A 16,826-nucleotide genomic window follows, 5' to 3' on the forward strand; every position below is an offset into this window, starting at 1 on the left:
CACCTTGTTGTTCAAGATGTAGTGGAGAGGCTGGAGGGAACTGCCTGAAAATGTAGAGCTGTGTTCCAGTAGCCATGTTTCTTGATGATGATTGAATAATGATATAACTTTCACAGTGTGACTCTGTGAATGTGAAAACCTTGTGTCTGATGCTCCTTTTATCTACCATATCAACAAAAGAGTAGAACATACGGAATAAAAATAAATAATAGGGGGAACAAATGTTAAAATAAATTTAGTTTGAAATGCTAGTGGTAAATGAAAGTGAGGGGTAAGGGGTATGGTATGTATAACTTTTTTTTCTCTATTATTGTTTTATTTCTTTTTCCGTTGTCTTTTTATTTCTTTTTCTAAATCGATGCAAATGTGCTAAGAAATGATGAATATGCAGCTATGTGATGATATTAAGAATTACTGATTATATATGTAGAATGGAATGATATTTTATTGTTTTGTTTTTTCGTTGTTAATTTTTTTAATTAATGAGAAAAAGAAAAAAAAAAAAGAATGTTTTTCTTAAACATGACTCCAAGCCACCACACTGGCTGACAAAAAGAAGGAAGAAGATTTGTATTTACAACAAGGCCCAGGAAAGGGGAAGTGACCTGCCCCCGTCACACTGCCTATATAAAAGGCATCTTTAGAACTGGAACTGGAATCCAGTTGGCTCCTAAAGCCCTATTATCTGCCTGGGCTCAGGGAGGAGACAAGGGTCACTCCAGACTTAGGTTTGACAAGAGATGGACACAAGTCCAGGTAGTCAAAGTGTTGGGGTCAGATAAGTCTCCAACCCCACCTGTAAGGTCACCAGAGCATGCTGTCTCCTCAGCTCCAACCTTTGTGGAGCGCAGAGCCAGGCCCTGGAATTGGGCTGTGACGTTCCTGTGAGGAAACCCCCTGACATGCAGACGAGGCCTAGGATTTGTCACTCGCCAGGCCTCTGTCTGCCCAGCCGGGCTCTGTGGTTTTTATGGCTCATCTGCACCGCCGGCACCATGGGAGGCAGCGCCGTGACCACAGCCCTCACTGCTCTTCTCTGCTTGGGTGAGCTATCGGGAAAAACAGAAGGGACCGCAGAGCTGAGATGAGGCCCCCCTCCTATACCCAGGTCCAGTTCCCTTGTGAGACGCCAGGGACACAGGACAATCAAAGGGAGGCTGAGCCTCTGGCCGGGGAAGAGAATGTGCTCTTCCCCAGGTCTGACCCGTCACTCAGGGGCCCAGACCGTGGAAGGAGCTTCCTTGTGTGGGTGGAGGGACGAGCCCCTCACAGGGACTCTCTTCCAGGGATGTGCAGCGGCCGGTGGGAGCATGTCCAGGCGGGTGAGTCCTCCCCAGATCTCCCAGCCCCCATCTCCTGGCTCAGCACAATGAACCCCTGTAGGCAACTGGGGTGGGGGCTTAGCAGATTTGGGCTGAGGGTGACCAGTCTGGGAGGGGCCTTTGAGTGACAGCTGGGCAAACTGAGGGCAGGGGAACCCCTTGACGCTCCAGGTCTGACTCCTTTGCAGGGACCCTCCCCAAACCCTCTCTCTGGGCTGACTCAGGCTCCATGATCCCCTTGGGGAGCCCCGTGACCCTCTGGTGTCAGGGGACCCAGCAGGCTGACAGCTACCATCTAAGGAAGGAGGGAGTCTCCAAACCCTGGGATACGCAGACCCCACTGGACTCCAGGGATACGGTTGGATTCTCCATCGAATCCATGAGCGCACACACTGCAGGGCGGTTCCAGTGTGTCTATCACAGCTCGGGGGGCTGGTCAGAGCCCAGTGACCCCCTGCACCTGGTGGTGACAGGTAAGAGGGAAGAGCCAGCCCCCTCCTCCATGATTCCCTCCTCACACAGAAGGGAGGGGAGCCTGGCCATCAGGGACCTACTGGGGTGATGGGAGCCCCCCTTTAACACAGCTGCCTTCCTCTCCCTCAGGAGCCTACAGCAAACCCTCCCTCTCAGCCCAGCCAAGCCCTGTGGTGGCTTCAGGAGGGAGCGTGACCCTCTCCTGTGGCTCTCAGAACCTCAAGGGCACTTTCCATCTGCTGAAGGAGGGAGGAGCCTCCCCGGCCCGTGCTGTGAAGTCACAGTTCTCTGCTGGGGCGTACCAGGCCCTCTTCCCTATGGACCCCGTGACTGCCCCCCACGGGGGTACCTACAGGTGTTACGGCTCTTCCAGCTCGTACCCTGACGTGTGGTCACTGCCCAGTGACCCTCTGGCCATCGAGGTCACAGGTGAGGGAGTCCAACCCCATCCCTTTTGGGGATCCCACAACGAATGACCTAAGCCAGGTGCCCAGGGAGGGCTGGTGGGGATGGGCGGTCGTGGACGTGAGGCTCCTGGTCCAGACCCAGAGGGCAGAGCACGGGGGCTGCACTGGAGGGAGCGCCCACTGCAGCCACGGTGGACAGTGTGGGAAACATGTTCCCTGAGGTGCCTGTGCCCCCATCTCCAGGGCTATACCGGGCACCCTCACTCTCGGGCCCACCGGGAACGCTGGTGCTCTCTGGAGACACCCTGAGCCTACAGTGTCACTCGGAGGCCGGCTTTGACACATTCGCGCTGACCAAGGATGAGGAGCTCACAGCCCCCCAGGGCCTCGTCAGGCAGCTCAGCCCCCAGTTCCCCCTGGGCAGGGTGAACAGCACCCATGGGGGCCGGTACAGATGCTATGGTGGACACAGGCTCTCCCCCGGGTGGTCGGACCCCAGTCAGCCCCTGGACATCCTGGTGACAGGTGAGGAGCCCCTGCGCGGCCCCATGTCCAGGTGGTCTTCTCAGGACATGGGCATGGAGTACCCCCCCCCCCCCCCCCCCCCCCCCCCCCCCCCCCCGTAGGGATGGGTCAAGGGAGACAGGGTCCTGGAGCAGAGACTGAGCTGGGGCTGGAGCAGGGAGACGGGGGAGACAAGGGAGCGAGAGACAGCGATAGAGTAGCACAGACGGCGCCGGGGTGCTAAAAGAGGGGGTCATCACTGAGAGGCCCTGCACAGGGAAGGGCTCCTCAGCTCCAGGTCCAGGGGCCTGGGGAGGGGGCGTCCCCCTCCACACCACAGTGCTCTGCTCTCCTAGGGCTGGACAGGAAACCCTCCCTCTCAGCCCAACCAGGCCCCTCAGTCTCCACGGGAGAGAATGTGACCCTGCAGTGTCGCTCCGAGACGCCGTTTGACACGTTCCATCTGTCCAAGGAGGGGTCAGTAGGTCCGCCCCAGTCCCTTCGTGCCTCCAACATGGCTGGGACCTTCCAGGCGGACTTCACCATGAGTCCTGTGGCCTCGTCCCACAGGGGGACCTACAGGTGCTACGGCTCGCGCAGCAAGGCCCCCCACCTGCTGTCAGAGCCCAGTGAGCCCCTGGAGCTCCTGGTCTCAGGTGAGGAGCCCAGACCCCGTCCTCCCCTTGTTACAGGCAGTTCAGGGCCTGTCCCCAGAAGAGCTCTGGGCTGGGAGGGGAGAGAGGCACAGAGAGGGTCAGCCAGAGGGTCATGTCTCTCAGCAGAGTGGAAAAAAGACAAAGCCACTCCTGCCCCTGCCTCCATCCCTGAGGTCCAGGTAGGTTCCTGGCAGGTGGAGAGAGGCCTGGGGAGGATTCAGGGCTGAGGCAGGTCAGAGGCATCCCACCCTGACCCTCACCAGCACAACCCCCATAGCCCCTCACCCACAGGGACCAACAGCTGGTGGAGCTGGCCTTGTGCCCTGGAAGGAGCAGACTGGCCCCCTCAGCTTGTCCAACTCTTACTTCCTGCTCGCTGGCACAGCTTGTGTCCAAAGGGAAGGTGGGCAGACATAAGGCTGTGGATACAGGGCTCCCAGGGGCTCTGAGGATGCGAGTGGATGACAAGTGGGGGTGGCCAAGGCAGAGGGAGGAGGAGCTTCCTGGATAAAGGAGGGGAGAGAACAGCAGCCTCAGCCCCTCACCCACCCTGTCCTGATCCTCAAGAGGCCCTGGGTATCACCCCCACAGAACCAGGCCACAGGGAGGTAAGTGAACGGCTCTGTGTTCGGGAGGTGGGAGTGGAGAGCTCAGTTCGGATGCTGGCTCAGCCACTCCTTGAGAAGGTGACCTGAGAAAAGTCCCTTCTTCACTCTGGAATCAATTTCTCCATTTGCAAAGGGGACGAAGGTCAGCTTTGACACTGGGCATGAGTTTTGGGGGCAAGGGGCAGGGCAATGACACAGGCAGTAGTCTGAGCTTTGTCCAGCAAAGCTGAGGGTGGGAGGGGGCTCAGCCTTCTTAGAAGCAACTGCGGTGTTAGGGAAAGAACGAGGGCTTGGAAGTCACACTTCCCTGGGTTTAAATCCCGGCTCTGCCACTTCCTGCTGGGTGACCCGACATGTGACCTCCATGAGCCTGTCTCCTCGTCTGAAAACGGGCAGGTGGGGTGGAATCCCATGTCGCAGGATTGTTGTGAGGGCTGGGGGCGACGAATGCAAAGTTTCCACCCAGCCCATGCCTGGCACACAGTAGGTGCTCAATTCGATGGGCATCGTTGGTTCATTCGTGACGTCACTCATGCCCTAAGGTCTCAAACAGTACCTGAACATTCTGATCGGGGCCTCGGTGGCCTTCGTCCTGCTCCTGCTTTTCCTCCTCTTCCTCCTCATCCGACGCCAGCGCCAGGGAAAGAGCCGGAAGCCAGGTGAGTAGAGGATGGCAGGCCTGGGCACAGGACGTGGTGGGCCCCAAGGGCATGCCAAGGGCAACAGCCAAAGGGAACCTGCCCGTGAAGAAAGGGCAGCTTAGGAAAACTCCAGAATTTCACAATCAGAACATCTGTAAAGTAGAGGCTTAAAGTGAGCATATGTGGGAATATTTAGTCTTCTTTTGGCTTTTTCAGGTATACAAAATACCTAAAATGTGCTTACAAGTTTTGTTTTTACTGTTTGGAGCTGTTTTCTTTTGAATTCTGTACAGAGATAGGGGCACAGAGGAAATACTGTCGTCTTTACAGATCTTAGATCCTCTCTAGACCCTAACACGGTTCTAGGGGAGGGTTCTAGGGTGGGTGGGGGCTGATTTCCAACTCTCTGCAGGGTCTGTGGAGCCCAAGCCTAAGGACAGAGGCCTGCAGAAGAGGTAAGATCTCTCCCGGAGACCCCTGGGCTCCCACTCTGCCTGCCACTTGACACTCCTGTCTCCTGCCCCCAGCTCCAGTGGAGCCGCTGACCTGCAAGAAGAGACCTTGTGTAAGGGGGCGAGGGGGAGCCATCCTGGGGCTGAGAAGCAGGGGCGGAGGAGGTCAGTGGGTGATGGGGAGGGGGTGGTTGAAAATGGCTCTAGGCTTGGGGGTGGGATGCATATGTCTGATGCCATGTGGCCTTGCCCACATCAACTGGCACCCCACCCCCACCCCGGGCCTCCCCTCCCCAGCCAGGATGGGGAGAGGTGGTATGCAGGGCTGTGAGGCAATCATGTCAAGAGATGGGATCCCTTGTTCTGTCCCCACTAGATGCTACCATGAAAGACACACTGCCCAAGGACAGACAGCTGAACAGTCAGGTAAGTCCCCGCTGGCCCCAACCCTGGCACTCACAGCCTTCTTGTTCATAAACTAAACCTAGCAAACAAGCCTCTACCCTCAAGTTACTTGACTCTCAGGAGCAGAGTTGGCCTCTGCCACTTTTAAACATTGCAACTATGTATTCTAAATTATCATTTAAGTTTAAATGTCATTTTATGATTGCTAAGTAATGATTTTCCTCTTTCTGGCTGTAAATACATATATTTTTTTTCTCTAATGTGTTTATTTTTACCACAGTCCCCCTTCCTCCCAGTAACATGAATTCTACTGCCTATCTCTGCAAATGTGCTATCTGTAGTCATCTCTTATAAGTGAGATACATAGTTTTTGTTTTGCTTATTTCACTACACATAATCTTTTCAAACTTCTTCCACATTGCAGCCTCAATCTTACGGCCATATAATATGCCATTGTGTGGATGTACCACATCTAGCTTACGCCTTCATTTGTTGGTGGTCTCTAGGTTGTTTCCTCTTTTGGGCTGTGGTGAATCATGCTGCTGTGAACATTGGTGTGCAAGGATCTGAGACCACTTTCACTCTCTTTGGGTCATAAAAGTGAATTGCTGGGTCAAATGGTCTTTCTGGGTTTAACTTTTTGAAGAACTACCATATTGCTTTTCACGGTGGTTGCACCATTTTGCATTCCCACTAACAACAAACTAGAGTTCCCATTTTTCTGCATCATCTCTAAAACTTGTTATTTTCTTTTTTAATAATAGCCATCCATGTGGGTATGAAAAGTCTCTGTGGTTTTAATTCCATATCCTTGATTAATAAGTAACCTCTGCCTTCCTGAGTCACGCCCTTCTCCTGGCTGTAAACCTCATCCTCTCCTTGGCCTTCTCTTCTGCTGTCTTAGTTGGTCAGGGTGGCAAACACTAATGCCACAGACCTGCGGGCGTCAACAGCAGGAATTTACTGTTAGACTGACTGTTCTGGAAGTTAGAAGTCCGAAATCAAGATGTCGGCAGGACCAGGCTTTCTCCAAAGTCTGCAGTGTTCGGTGGTTGCTTGCTGGCAATCAGTCTCTGCCTCTGCCACATGGCTGGCTCTCTCCTTCTATCTCCTCTGTGCCCAGATTTCCTATACTTCTAGGGACACCAGTCAAGCATGAGGCCCACCCTGATTCCACTTGGCCTCACACCCATTTCCACAGGATGGGGGGCTTAAGATGTGACCATGCCTTTGTGGGGGCATCCACTACAGCAGGTGTCACCTCTTCTGACCATCCAGCTGTCAGCTGTCCCCATTTGAGACTGGCCAGGTTAAAGGCTATGGCCTGATATTTGTGCTACACAACAGGAACCAAAAGAGGAGGGAAGGACTGAACTCCAAACCCAGGACTGCAAGGAGGTCAAGAGGGGGCACAGTTAAATCTGCACCAATGCAGCCTGTGAACTAGCTCAGCCCTCTGCTGTCAGTTCCCTTTCCCCAATAGGCCTCAAATATAACGAGGCTGATGCTGCTGCAACCCCATTCCCCCCACCTCACCATAGGAAGTGAGTCTCACGCACTCGAATAGTGGGGTTTTGCAGTTCCTTCTGTATGTTGATGGCCCCACCCCACCCCCATTCCTATTTCCAGTCCTGACCCCTTCCCTGAGCACAAGACTCACATATCCAACCACCCACATGCCATCACTGTCCACACCACAAGCACTCTAAGTTCATATCCTTCCACCCCGTCCCCCCAAAATATACTAGAGGGCCAGAGGAGTCAAGGAGACCCAACTCCCATTCACTGTTTCCCTACAGCAGAGTCCTGAACATGTAGAGCCAGAGGAAGTGACCTACTCTCAGGTGAACCACACAAGACACCGGCAGGGAGTGACCACGAGTGACGGACAAAGAGAAGACAGACAGATGGACAGTCAGGTGGGTCCTCATTCTCTGTGCCCCCAGGGTCCCCTCAACCCAACACCCAACCTCTTAACTGCTCTCCCCTCTCCCTTCTCCAGACTGTGCCATCTGAAGGGCTCCAGGAAGTGACCTATGCCCAGCTGAACCACTTGACCCTTGGACAGGAGACAACTGCAGCCCCTCCCTCCTGGGCTGAGCCCAGCATATATGCTTCTCTGACCACCCGCTAGCCGAGAACAAGACAGTCCCACACACTCTAAGAGTCCTACTAGGAGCTTGGAAAGCACAGGAGCCACCCCAGAGGACACCCAACCAGCCTGGAGAACAGACCACCAGGAGGCTCTGGGAGCTTTTGGAAGTTGACTGCCTTGAGACCCCACCAAAATGACCCATATTTCAGGCCCTAGACCAGTGACCCAGTTGGCTGCATACAGCCATGTAATTCTGCCATCAACCAGACTACAATTAGCCTGAACTGAACCACTGCAAGCGACATGAAAACGGAGATTCCTGGAGGACTCTCAAGCTTGGCATTTGACCTCCAAGCCTGAACACCCAACAGGGAACTGTGGTCCAATGGCTGCAGTCAGCTGAGGGAGTTGCTCAAGCTGTTTCACTTCCTCAGACACCAAGTCCCTTCCTCCGTGTACTGATGCAAAGTCTCACAGCAAGGCAGAGAAAAGGGAAGCCTGCTTCACTAGTGACCACATTTCCAGAAACCCCAGATAAAGGGGGCAGAAGATGAGTAGGGGCCAAGGTTTCTTAAGTATCACTTCTCATTTGTTCAGGTCTGGATTTCCTCAAGACCATCTGAGATGACTCCAATTCAGGAACACACATCACCCAGTTTCGAAAACTCACAAGAGGACATCTTCAGGACTGATCAGAACCACATCCTAACAAGCTTTGAAATTCATCTGTAAACTGTCAAATGCTCCCTTCTAAAAACCTGGTATTGAAAGTTATCTTATGTGAGAATGATAGAGGGAAGAGGGCTGGAGGCACAAGTGAAATCAGAAAAGACAATAAAGACTGAGACGGTATAATCTAGGAATGCCTAGTGTGTAATAGTGACTAAATGTACAAATTTAAAAATATTTTGCATGAGGAAGAACAAAGGAATGTCAATAATGCAGGGTGTTGAAAACAGATGGTAACTACTATTTTAAAACTTCATTGTGAGACTAAAGCAAAAAATATTTGGTACAAAATTTTTATTTTGCATTTCCTATTATAACTTATGTGGACAGTGTAACTGAACTCCATAAGTACATGGAACCTTGCGTAGGGCATGAGATTTTGTAGGTTTGTCCAGAGTGATGCCTCGATAAAATCCAGGACTTGAAAAGTGAATAAAGTATTTGCAGAGTCCCCTTGGGGAATGGTGAGAAATGGGGGAAAATTCAACTTCCCCAAGTGAAAAATTCTTGATATTCTCACAAGCAGTGTGGACAACCAAACCAATAGGCTGAGCCCCCAATCTTGGGGTTTGTTCATATGAAACCTATCCTCACTTAAAATTAGGCCTAAGAGTCACCCCTAGAGAACCTCTTCTGCTGCTCAGACATGGCCTCTCAGTCAACACAAGCAAACTCCCTGCCCTCCCCGTCTACGTGGGACATGACTTCCAGGGGAGTGGACCTTCCTGGCAAGGTGAGTCAGAAATCCTAGAATGAGCTGGGACTCAGCACCAAGGGATTGAGAAAACCTTCTTGACTGAAAGGGGAAAGAGAAATGAGACAAAATAAAGCATCAAAAATGAGACAAAATAAAGCATCAATGGCTGAGAGAGTCGTGAGGTTATTCTTACGCATTAAATAGATATCACCTTGTTACTTAAGGCGTAACAGAGACTGGAGGGGAGCCATGTTTCTTGAAGATGATTGTATAATATAGCTTTTGCAGTGACTGTGTCATTGTGAAAACCTTGTGTCTGATGCTTCTTTTATCTACCTTGTGGACAGACCAGTAAAACATACGGATTGGGAATAAATAAATGGGTGGAACAAATGTCAAAATAAATTTAGTAGATTGAAAAAAAAAAGTTATCTTGATCAGTAACCCCACGCTGGTGAGCTTTTGTCAAACTCCCAGTCCAAATCTCCTACTAGGGGCCAGTGTGAAACGGCTGGGTGGGAACGCTGATCTTCACTTGCTACTCCCCTGCCTGGAATAACACCTCCCCAAGGGCCGCTTCCGCCTGGTCTTGACACAGCAACTTTCCCCACAACCCCTGTGGGTACCTACCCCTATGGACAAGGCTTCTAAGAACACTCTCTACACCACTCATCAACCCCTAGAACAAGGATCACTATCTAGTAGGCACTCAGCAAGCATCTGAACAAGGTTAACAGAACCCTCTACACACTGGGAACATTCGACAGTGAGTGAACTAACCCCAAGGTAAGCTGATCTGGCATTCTACCTGGGGTTCTTCCCACTACAGAAAATGCACTTTCAGAGCATGGGCCGGACTGGGTTCTGAGAGGCTCCAAACCAGGGTAGGAAAGACACAAACGCCAATAAATACCAGTTCTAAAGTCTTGATTGATATTACGTTTATTACCTGACAGAAAACCAGACAATCCTGGGCTTACTGAGGATTTTAAGGGACAGGTGGGCTTAATCCTCCTCCTCGTCATCTCCGGCCCCAGCCCCTCCCTGGCCCTTCTTGGCATTCTTCCTCTTCACGCGGCCTGGGCGCCCACCACCATATGGCGAGCGGAGGGAGAAGTCGATGTGCTTCTGGGAGTCCAGGCGGACAATGAACGACGGGATATTCACCACCTGCTTGCGGACCCTGGAGCGGGGGTGACAGGTGAAGGAGAACTGGGAAGGGGACAGCCACAACTCACCGCCCACCCCCATTAACGCGGTTGATGTTACAGTCACACCAACAACCAAGTATATACTGAAGGGGGATTCTAGGACCTAAGGAAGGCGCTAGGGCATCCTCTAATCCACACAACTGATGGGTGAGTTCTCAGAAAAGCCACACCAGACTACAAAGCCAATAAGGAGGTAGCTATATACCCAAGGTCTGGTTTGTAAATATTCTGAACTCTGTGCCAGGCTCTGAGCCTTACCATCATGTGGTTTCAGAGGAGGAACTATGAACCCATTTCACATGTAGAAGTGTGAGGTGCTTGCCCATGGGTCACAGGGCTAGCATATGGCTGAGCTAGCAATTAAAATGTGGGCAGCCTGCAAGTATCTTGTCCAAATGGTGTTCATTTTACAGAAAGGGCAAAGGAATACTCAGATAAAACACAATTTGCCCTTGGACTGGTCTCTTCATTGCACCAACTGCTGCCTGAGCTAGTCTGCTTCTGCATACCTGACACTTGAGCATCAGCCCTCTCCCAGTCACCTTTTAAACCTCTCCAACAGCATCAGAATTGAGAAACTGAGTCTTAGACTTCCCAAATGGGCCCAACACACAGGTGAACCCACCTGAGTTAGCTCAAAGCCAGCAACTGAAATGGGACACCAAGATCTGTTACCTGTCCAGCTGCCGCATGCCGGGCAGAAGCCTTCACAAGGTGTACAGCTTAAGCCGCAGTGACCCTTGCGCTGGGCTATGGGGGCATGAAGCTGTCCCCACTCTCCCATGAGCTGCTGGTAGGGGGAGAATCTGTGCCCTGAAGCTGAGCCCACACCTTTGTCACCTCTGAGGGCTGTGTAGAAATAGGGACAGCAGGCTTAATGAGGGTGACTGAGAGAAGGGGACACACAGGGGGCCCGTCAGAGACAGTACCTGATATGGCGCTGGCGAATCAGCACACGAGCATGGTGTATGGACTTGGCCAAGCCCAGTTTGAAAACCTGGGTCTGCAGGCGTCTTTCCAAGAAATCCTCAATCTTCAGGCCCAGGATGTAATCCAACTTCATCTTGCCCTCATCCAGGACCCCAATGCGGACAAGCCGCCGCAGCAACGCATTGCCTGGGAAGCAGCAGCAACAGCAATACTGACTCAGGGTTCTGACTGGCCTTAGACTTCCAGGATTCGAATCGTAGTGGTGGGAGTTGGTGGGAAACAGCCAACAGTGATAAGGGATATATCATGTACCAGCTACTATATAACTATCTCATTTAGTCTTCACAACTGTAAGGTACTTGTGCTAACTAATCCACTTTGCCCAGGAGGGCAGGTGGCTATAACACATGCCTGTGTTCTAAACTGAAAAAACCAACAGAACATACCTCTACACAGTAAATGAGACAATTCCCTTAAAAGAACTCAGCATATGCCTACAAAATACTAAATGTCAGCTGCTATTTAGCTACTGCTACCTTAACAAAGAACTCACATTACCAGGGTCAGGGAAGTCCTGCTTGTTAAGCAGATATGTGGTTAAATCACTTTGCTCATCTGTAATATGGAAATGATAAACACCTGCCTTTTAGGGATGAGAACAGGAAAAACATACACTGGCCTTGTTGAAGATGGGTACATGGTATTTCACTACCACCATTTGGGGGTTTCCATCAAAACACAGTATATGAAAATAACCGAACAATGCACAGCATAAACATATCCAAGAGACAGCAGTTATTAGCTGATTTCTTCCAACAACCCCAGGTTCAGGTTTCTAACTCAGACTGTTGCTACTTGCCCATGGTCCCTCAGTAATGCCAAATCTAATCCAAGCCATATCTGTTCAAAGTCTATGGCTCCTATCCACTGCTCTGGGTAGCCCTCTGGACCCCAGAGGTAAACCACTTCCCACTTCCTTCATCCTCAACCTCACAGGACTATTTTGAGATATGATCACTGGCTCCTTGATGCTGGGGTAATTGTCATAAAACTCTTTTATTTTAAAAAATAAGATTTTTATTTTTTATAACGTGGCTCTTATGTGACTGATAGCAAAACATAACTCACACAAGCTAAAAACAATAGGGAAACCACGTTTACCAATTACTTCGAATATTCCTGGCACTTTTATACTCGAGGCAAAGTCTGAAGAATAGACAGCTTAAGTAGCCTCGAAGTCTTCCTAGTAGGGACTTACAGGTAGAGACTGAGATAGAGCTTCACCAGAATTAAACGCTTCTAGAAACTTGAGTAAAATAAAAGCACCATCACAAAAGTGACTTATCTACAGCCTAAAGAAAAAAATGGGGAGGGGCAGCCATCTCATCAATACAAGCAAAAACATGAGGAATCAAGATAAAAATAATTTACATCTCCAATAGGAGCATGTCTTACCACTAAGAACTCTTACCTAGTAGTATTCAAACTAGATGCTCGCTGGTAACTACTTTGGAGGACGAGTCTATGCACATGCTATACAGCCACATAGCCAAGGCTCCAGCAAGTGCCCAGAAAGAATTTAAAAGATTTAGAATTTAGAATTGGATCTAAACTAATCCAAGAGGAAACGTGACAAATTCCAAAGGAAGGGAATTTGTCCTGTTCTCTTCAAACCCAGAGTTTGGAACAAGTGACTCGTTTTCTTTACAACTTCTCCTGCTTGTAATGAAAATGTCCATTCTACGCCTGGCTCTCCATTGTATACTGGAAGCAAATGACTTGTTCTCTAGGTTTCACAGGACCACAGGCTGAGGGAAATCGTGCCTTAACACACACCAAACCCAGAGTTTGAAGACGCGTGGGATGCTCTTAGGCCAATGCTCCAACAAAGTTCTGAAAATGGAGAACAGTGACAGAACCTGGGCAGGACACAAATCCTTTACTTCTAGTCCTTATGGCATCAGGCATTTTGCCTTAGTCTCTCAAGCTGAAAAATGGACAGAGTTCCGACAGTTTGCTGCTGTGCTATATTTTATGTCTGTGTGGTGTTTATCAGGGCATGCCACTAAATGTACTGCCCAGCCAAATGTTAAGACCTTTCCTGCCCTTTGGAGGGAGTAGACCTTCCAACCCATTGTTCAGGGACCAATGTGTCAGCACCCCAATGCTTAGAGATGGTGGGGCCTGTGTCCTGGGTTTGTGCAGAGTCTGGACGCCACCTTTACTCTCAGAAAAAGAAGATCTATTGTGTTTCAGAATTGTGTGGAACAAGTGACTCGTTTTCTTTACAACTTCTCCCCCTTGTAATCAATGTGTAAATGTCAAGGCAATGGTAAAACCATGAACCAGCCTCCTTCAGTCCCATGACTAAAGGCTTTCCTACTGAAAAGAATAATATTGCAGATGCTGCTTTTCCCTTGAAACTTCTACTTCTGCCCTGGAAAACCTCAACTAACCCTTGGATATCTGCCCCTCAATCTTGCCCTTTGGTACAGCTTCTTTCAAAACCTCCCCATGTACTATCTAACGTGGTTATCGTCTAACTATATACTTGAATAAATCTCCCTGTAATTAGTTCTATCTTCAGAACAACCTTCTGACATCAGAACTAGCTGTGGCCCTCTCTCCCCATAGAAATCTGGGATCAACTCCTATCCTAACAGCATCCACGAGGAGTTTCAGAACTTTTAAGTGTGACAAAGTGTCATGGTAAAACCTCCATACCTTTCTCAACTCTTATCATGGATGGCCACCCTCATGCCTACAATGAATCTAATATAAAGGCAGTTCCTACACACCTTAGTCAAACTGAGGAATCCAATTAGTTACCCTACTTGGAAAAAAAGCCAATGGTCCAAGGAAGCCAGTTTTCCAGATTAACAAACCCTCCCTGCTGTTCATCATAAATTAAGATTATCCGTGGTCAGGCCAATAGTAGTTTTCTTAGATGATAGCAGTGAGATGGACAACTTTAGAGCTTAGTTACATTTTGAACAGTAAGTTGTTAGCATGTGAATTATTTGTCAGAAAAGGTGCTACAAAAAAAATACCTACTACAGAACCACTTATAACCATATTTCAAATGCTGAAATCACAAACTTCACAAATATACCTTGTCCATCTCTAAATTAGGGAACTGATTATATTAGATACTGTTTAAACTTTAGGTGATGTTCCCAGAGAAAGAAAAATCACACCCTCCTCATTATCCACGTAATCGCTCATTACATGTCTACAAGTTTCCATCTGTACCACTAAGTTGAGGAGTGACTATTCCTTCAATTCCAGTATGGTGAAGCGTCTGACCATTTGCACAACTGTAAAACAGGACTACGAGAAGCTACCCCTATCTAGGCCTGTGGTGTGGAATAACAAAACACCTAAGAACCCAGAAAAAAACACTCAACTCCTTAAAGAATTTTAAACTATAATACCAACTCTTACAACCCAGCAGGACTGTTAAAAATTTGAACCAAATTATGTCAACTGTAGGCTTAAGAAATCCCTGTAATAACTCCCTATTCCCCATATCAGTAGATGCTCAAAACCTTAAAAAGAATCTAATGCTCTATTAAATCTGTATCCCCCTCTCAATGTGATCACCTCGACTGCTTCCTCCTCTCCTGCTCAAGTCTTGGCTAAATGTTCAGCTTATGAAGTTTTCCTTAACTACCATTTTAAAAGCAAATATCCAAGCCCCCCCTTCCTGCCTTTTCTCCATAGCATTTCACCAGCAGACATGCCAGGAATTCTACTACTTCTACCACCATAACACAAGATACGCGTGTACAAACGCTTTGCTACATCATATACAGCCAGATGTTCAAACTTTCCTCATGAGCTAACCCAAAGTTACACACCTAAGAAATGGATCTGGAATTTGGCTCTTACTCCACAATGTCCATTAAACACTACTGAAACGGATGGCTCCCCTTGATCAACAACATCTCTGATCACTATAACAGCGGACCTAGAAGGGAAAGGCTCAGTAACCCTCCCACTTCGTCCCTCTCTGGGTGGTCTCACATACCTTCAAACAACCGCCGTGGGTCCTTCTCATCCAGCGTAAGCAGCTCCCGGGCAGCCTTGCGGATCTTCGCCAAAGTAAACTTGACCCTCCAGACCTCACGTTTGTTCCGGAGTCCATACTCTCCTGCAAACCGCGAGTGGTAGTGGGGGAGGTTTGAAGGGCAAACACGCTCATTCCAAAAGACTACCTCTAGACCTGGAGAATGCTGGCTTTGGAATTTAGGAGATCTAAGTTATGCAGGATCCCGCACGTGGGGAAAAGACTAAACGAGCACATGGGAGGCCTCACCCACGTGCTAGCCCTTCCCCATCTCGCAAGACGTAACCTAGCCTCAGCCACTCACCGATCAGCTTAAGCTCTTGGTCGAGGCGGGACTTTTCGAACGGTCTCCGAGGGGTCACATAAGTTTTCCGACAAACCCAGCTCCGGGCAACCGGCATGTTGGCCCCCCTTTACACGTCCGCACCTGCGGGGGAGAGGTTTGAGCGCGAGGCTTCCGGCGGCGCCTGCGCAGTCCACAGCTTCATTCTGAAACCTCGTGACGCCCGAACTAAATCTCGCGGGAACCACAGCCAAACCCTTTATAAACTTATCCTAATCCAGACCCGTGTTGCAATCTTGTCCAACTACCCTCTCTCGGTCCCATTTTCTTTAGCTTACAAACTAAGAATCCGAAGCCTGCACTACCTCACAGCCCGAAACAAGACAAGAAAATACAGAGAAAACACTACCTCCACACGGGCCCCGGCGACTGAGAAAGAGCGCTCACGTCCCAGCCGCTCTCTTATATGGATGCCGCCAAGGCGTGGCGTCAGTACGCACGGCGATTGCCGGCACCAATCAGAAGATGCGCTGGAGACGGAGGGGCAATCGAGATGCGAGCTGGGCTAGAGCGGTGTGCTAAGGTCCGAGGAAGGCACGCATCTGCGGCGGAGGGTGGCCGGGGCGGACCTGGGGCCACGTTCCCGAGTCCTAGCAAGCAGACTAGCCTAGGGAAGGCAGTTGCAGAGACCATATGTATCACATGCCATTCATGTGAAATGTTCAGGAAAAGCAAATACAGACAGAAAGTAGATTAGTATCCAGCAGAAGGAGCAGGAAGGGACGGCCAGCCAGTGTGAAATGTGTTAAAATCGGACGAGGTGATGGTTACATGGCACGGTATATTTACTGAAAATCATTGAACTGTAGACTTCTAAAGCGCCTGGATTTAATGGCATGTAAATTACATCTCGATGAAGCCATTATTAAAAAGCAAGCGGCAGGCTCTGTCTTCATAGAGCTTACATTCTGGCTAGAAGATACAGAACAGAATAGAGAAGATATTCCGTACCTTAGTAGTAAGTGCTAAGGTACATCAAGAAGGAGGGGTGTTAAATTTCAAGGTGACTACAAAAGGACTCACTGAGCATGACATTTAAGGCCCTGTGACCAACCAGAGGAAGCACCTTCTAGACAGAGACAACAGCAGAATGCAAGAAAAGAGGAGTTGCCTAAACAGGCCGGCAGGAGCAGAGAAAGCAAGGAGTTAAGGGTGAACCTCCAAGGGTTTTTGGAGACCCTACGGATTTTACTTTTACTCCAAGATGGGACATTAGAATTTTAACCAGAGGGGTGACATGGTCTGACTACTCAGATAACGCTGAATGCTCTGTTGCAAACAGG

General features: G+C 49.7%; 2 protein-coding genes across 4 annotated transcripts; one reads left to right on the forward strand and one right to left on the reverse strand.

Annotated features, from left to right (window-relative positions):
* The first annotated feature begins 630 nt into the window (after window positions 1–630).
* On the forward strand, window positions 631–9,417 carry LOC143658664 (leukocyte immunoglobulin-like receptor subfamily B member 3). 3 transcript variants are annotated; one of them, XM_077130828.1, is made up of 12 exons: window positions 631–1,044; window positions 1,287–1,322; window positions 1,511–1,795; window positions 1,926–2,225; window positions 2,447–2,728; window positions 3,064–3,363; window positions 4,514–4,630; window positions 5,025–5,067; window positions 5,140–5,177; window positions 5,441–5,490; window positions 7,269–7,388; window positions 7,472–9,417. In XM_077130828.1, exons 1-12 carry the CDS (start codon window positions 903–905, stop codon window positions 7,601–7,603), a joined length of 1,845 nt encoding a protein of 614 aa, XP_076986943.1. In that variant the 5' UTR covers window positions 631–902; the 3' UTR covers window positions 7,604–9,417. The 3 variants fall into 3 exon arrangements, with proteins under 3 accessions (XP_076986943.1, XP_076986944.1, XP_076986945.1); XM_077130829.1 differs by having other exon boundaries at window positions 7,272–7,388; XM_077130830.1 differs by having other exon boundaries at window positions 3,091–3,363.
* Window positions 9,418–9,916: 499 nt separating this feature from the next.
* On the reverse strand, window positions 9,917–16,011 carry RPS9 (ribosomal protein S9). Its single transcript, XM_077130831.1, has 5 exons — window positions 15,893–16,011; window positions 15,505–15,627; window positions 15,162–15,284; window positions 11,131–11,317; window positions 9,917–10,173 (listed from the first exon to the last, which is right to left on the reverse strand). Exons 2-5 carry the CDS (start codon window positions 15,599–15,601, stop codon window positions 9,996–9,998), a joined length of 585 nt encoding a protein of 194 aa, XP_076986946.1. The 5' UTR covers window positions 15,602–15,627; window positions 15,893–16,011; the 3' UTR covers window positions 9,917–9,995.
* Window positions 16,012–16,826: the final 815 nt, after the last annotated feature.

Source organism: Tamandua tetradactyla, chromosome 16 (assembly GCF_023851605.1).
Source record: "Tamandua tetradactyla isolate mTamTet1 chromosome 16, mTamTet1.pri, whole genome shotgun sequence".
Taxonomy (NCBI): domain Eukaryota; kingdom Metazoa; phylum Chordata; class Mammalia; order Pilosa; family Myrmecophagidae; genus Tamandua; species Tamandua tetradactyla.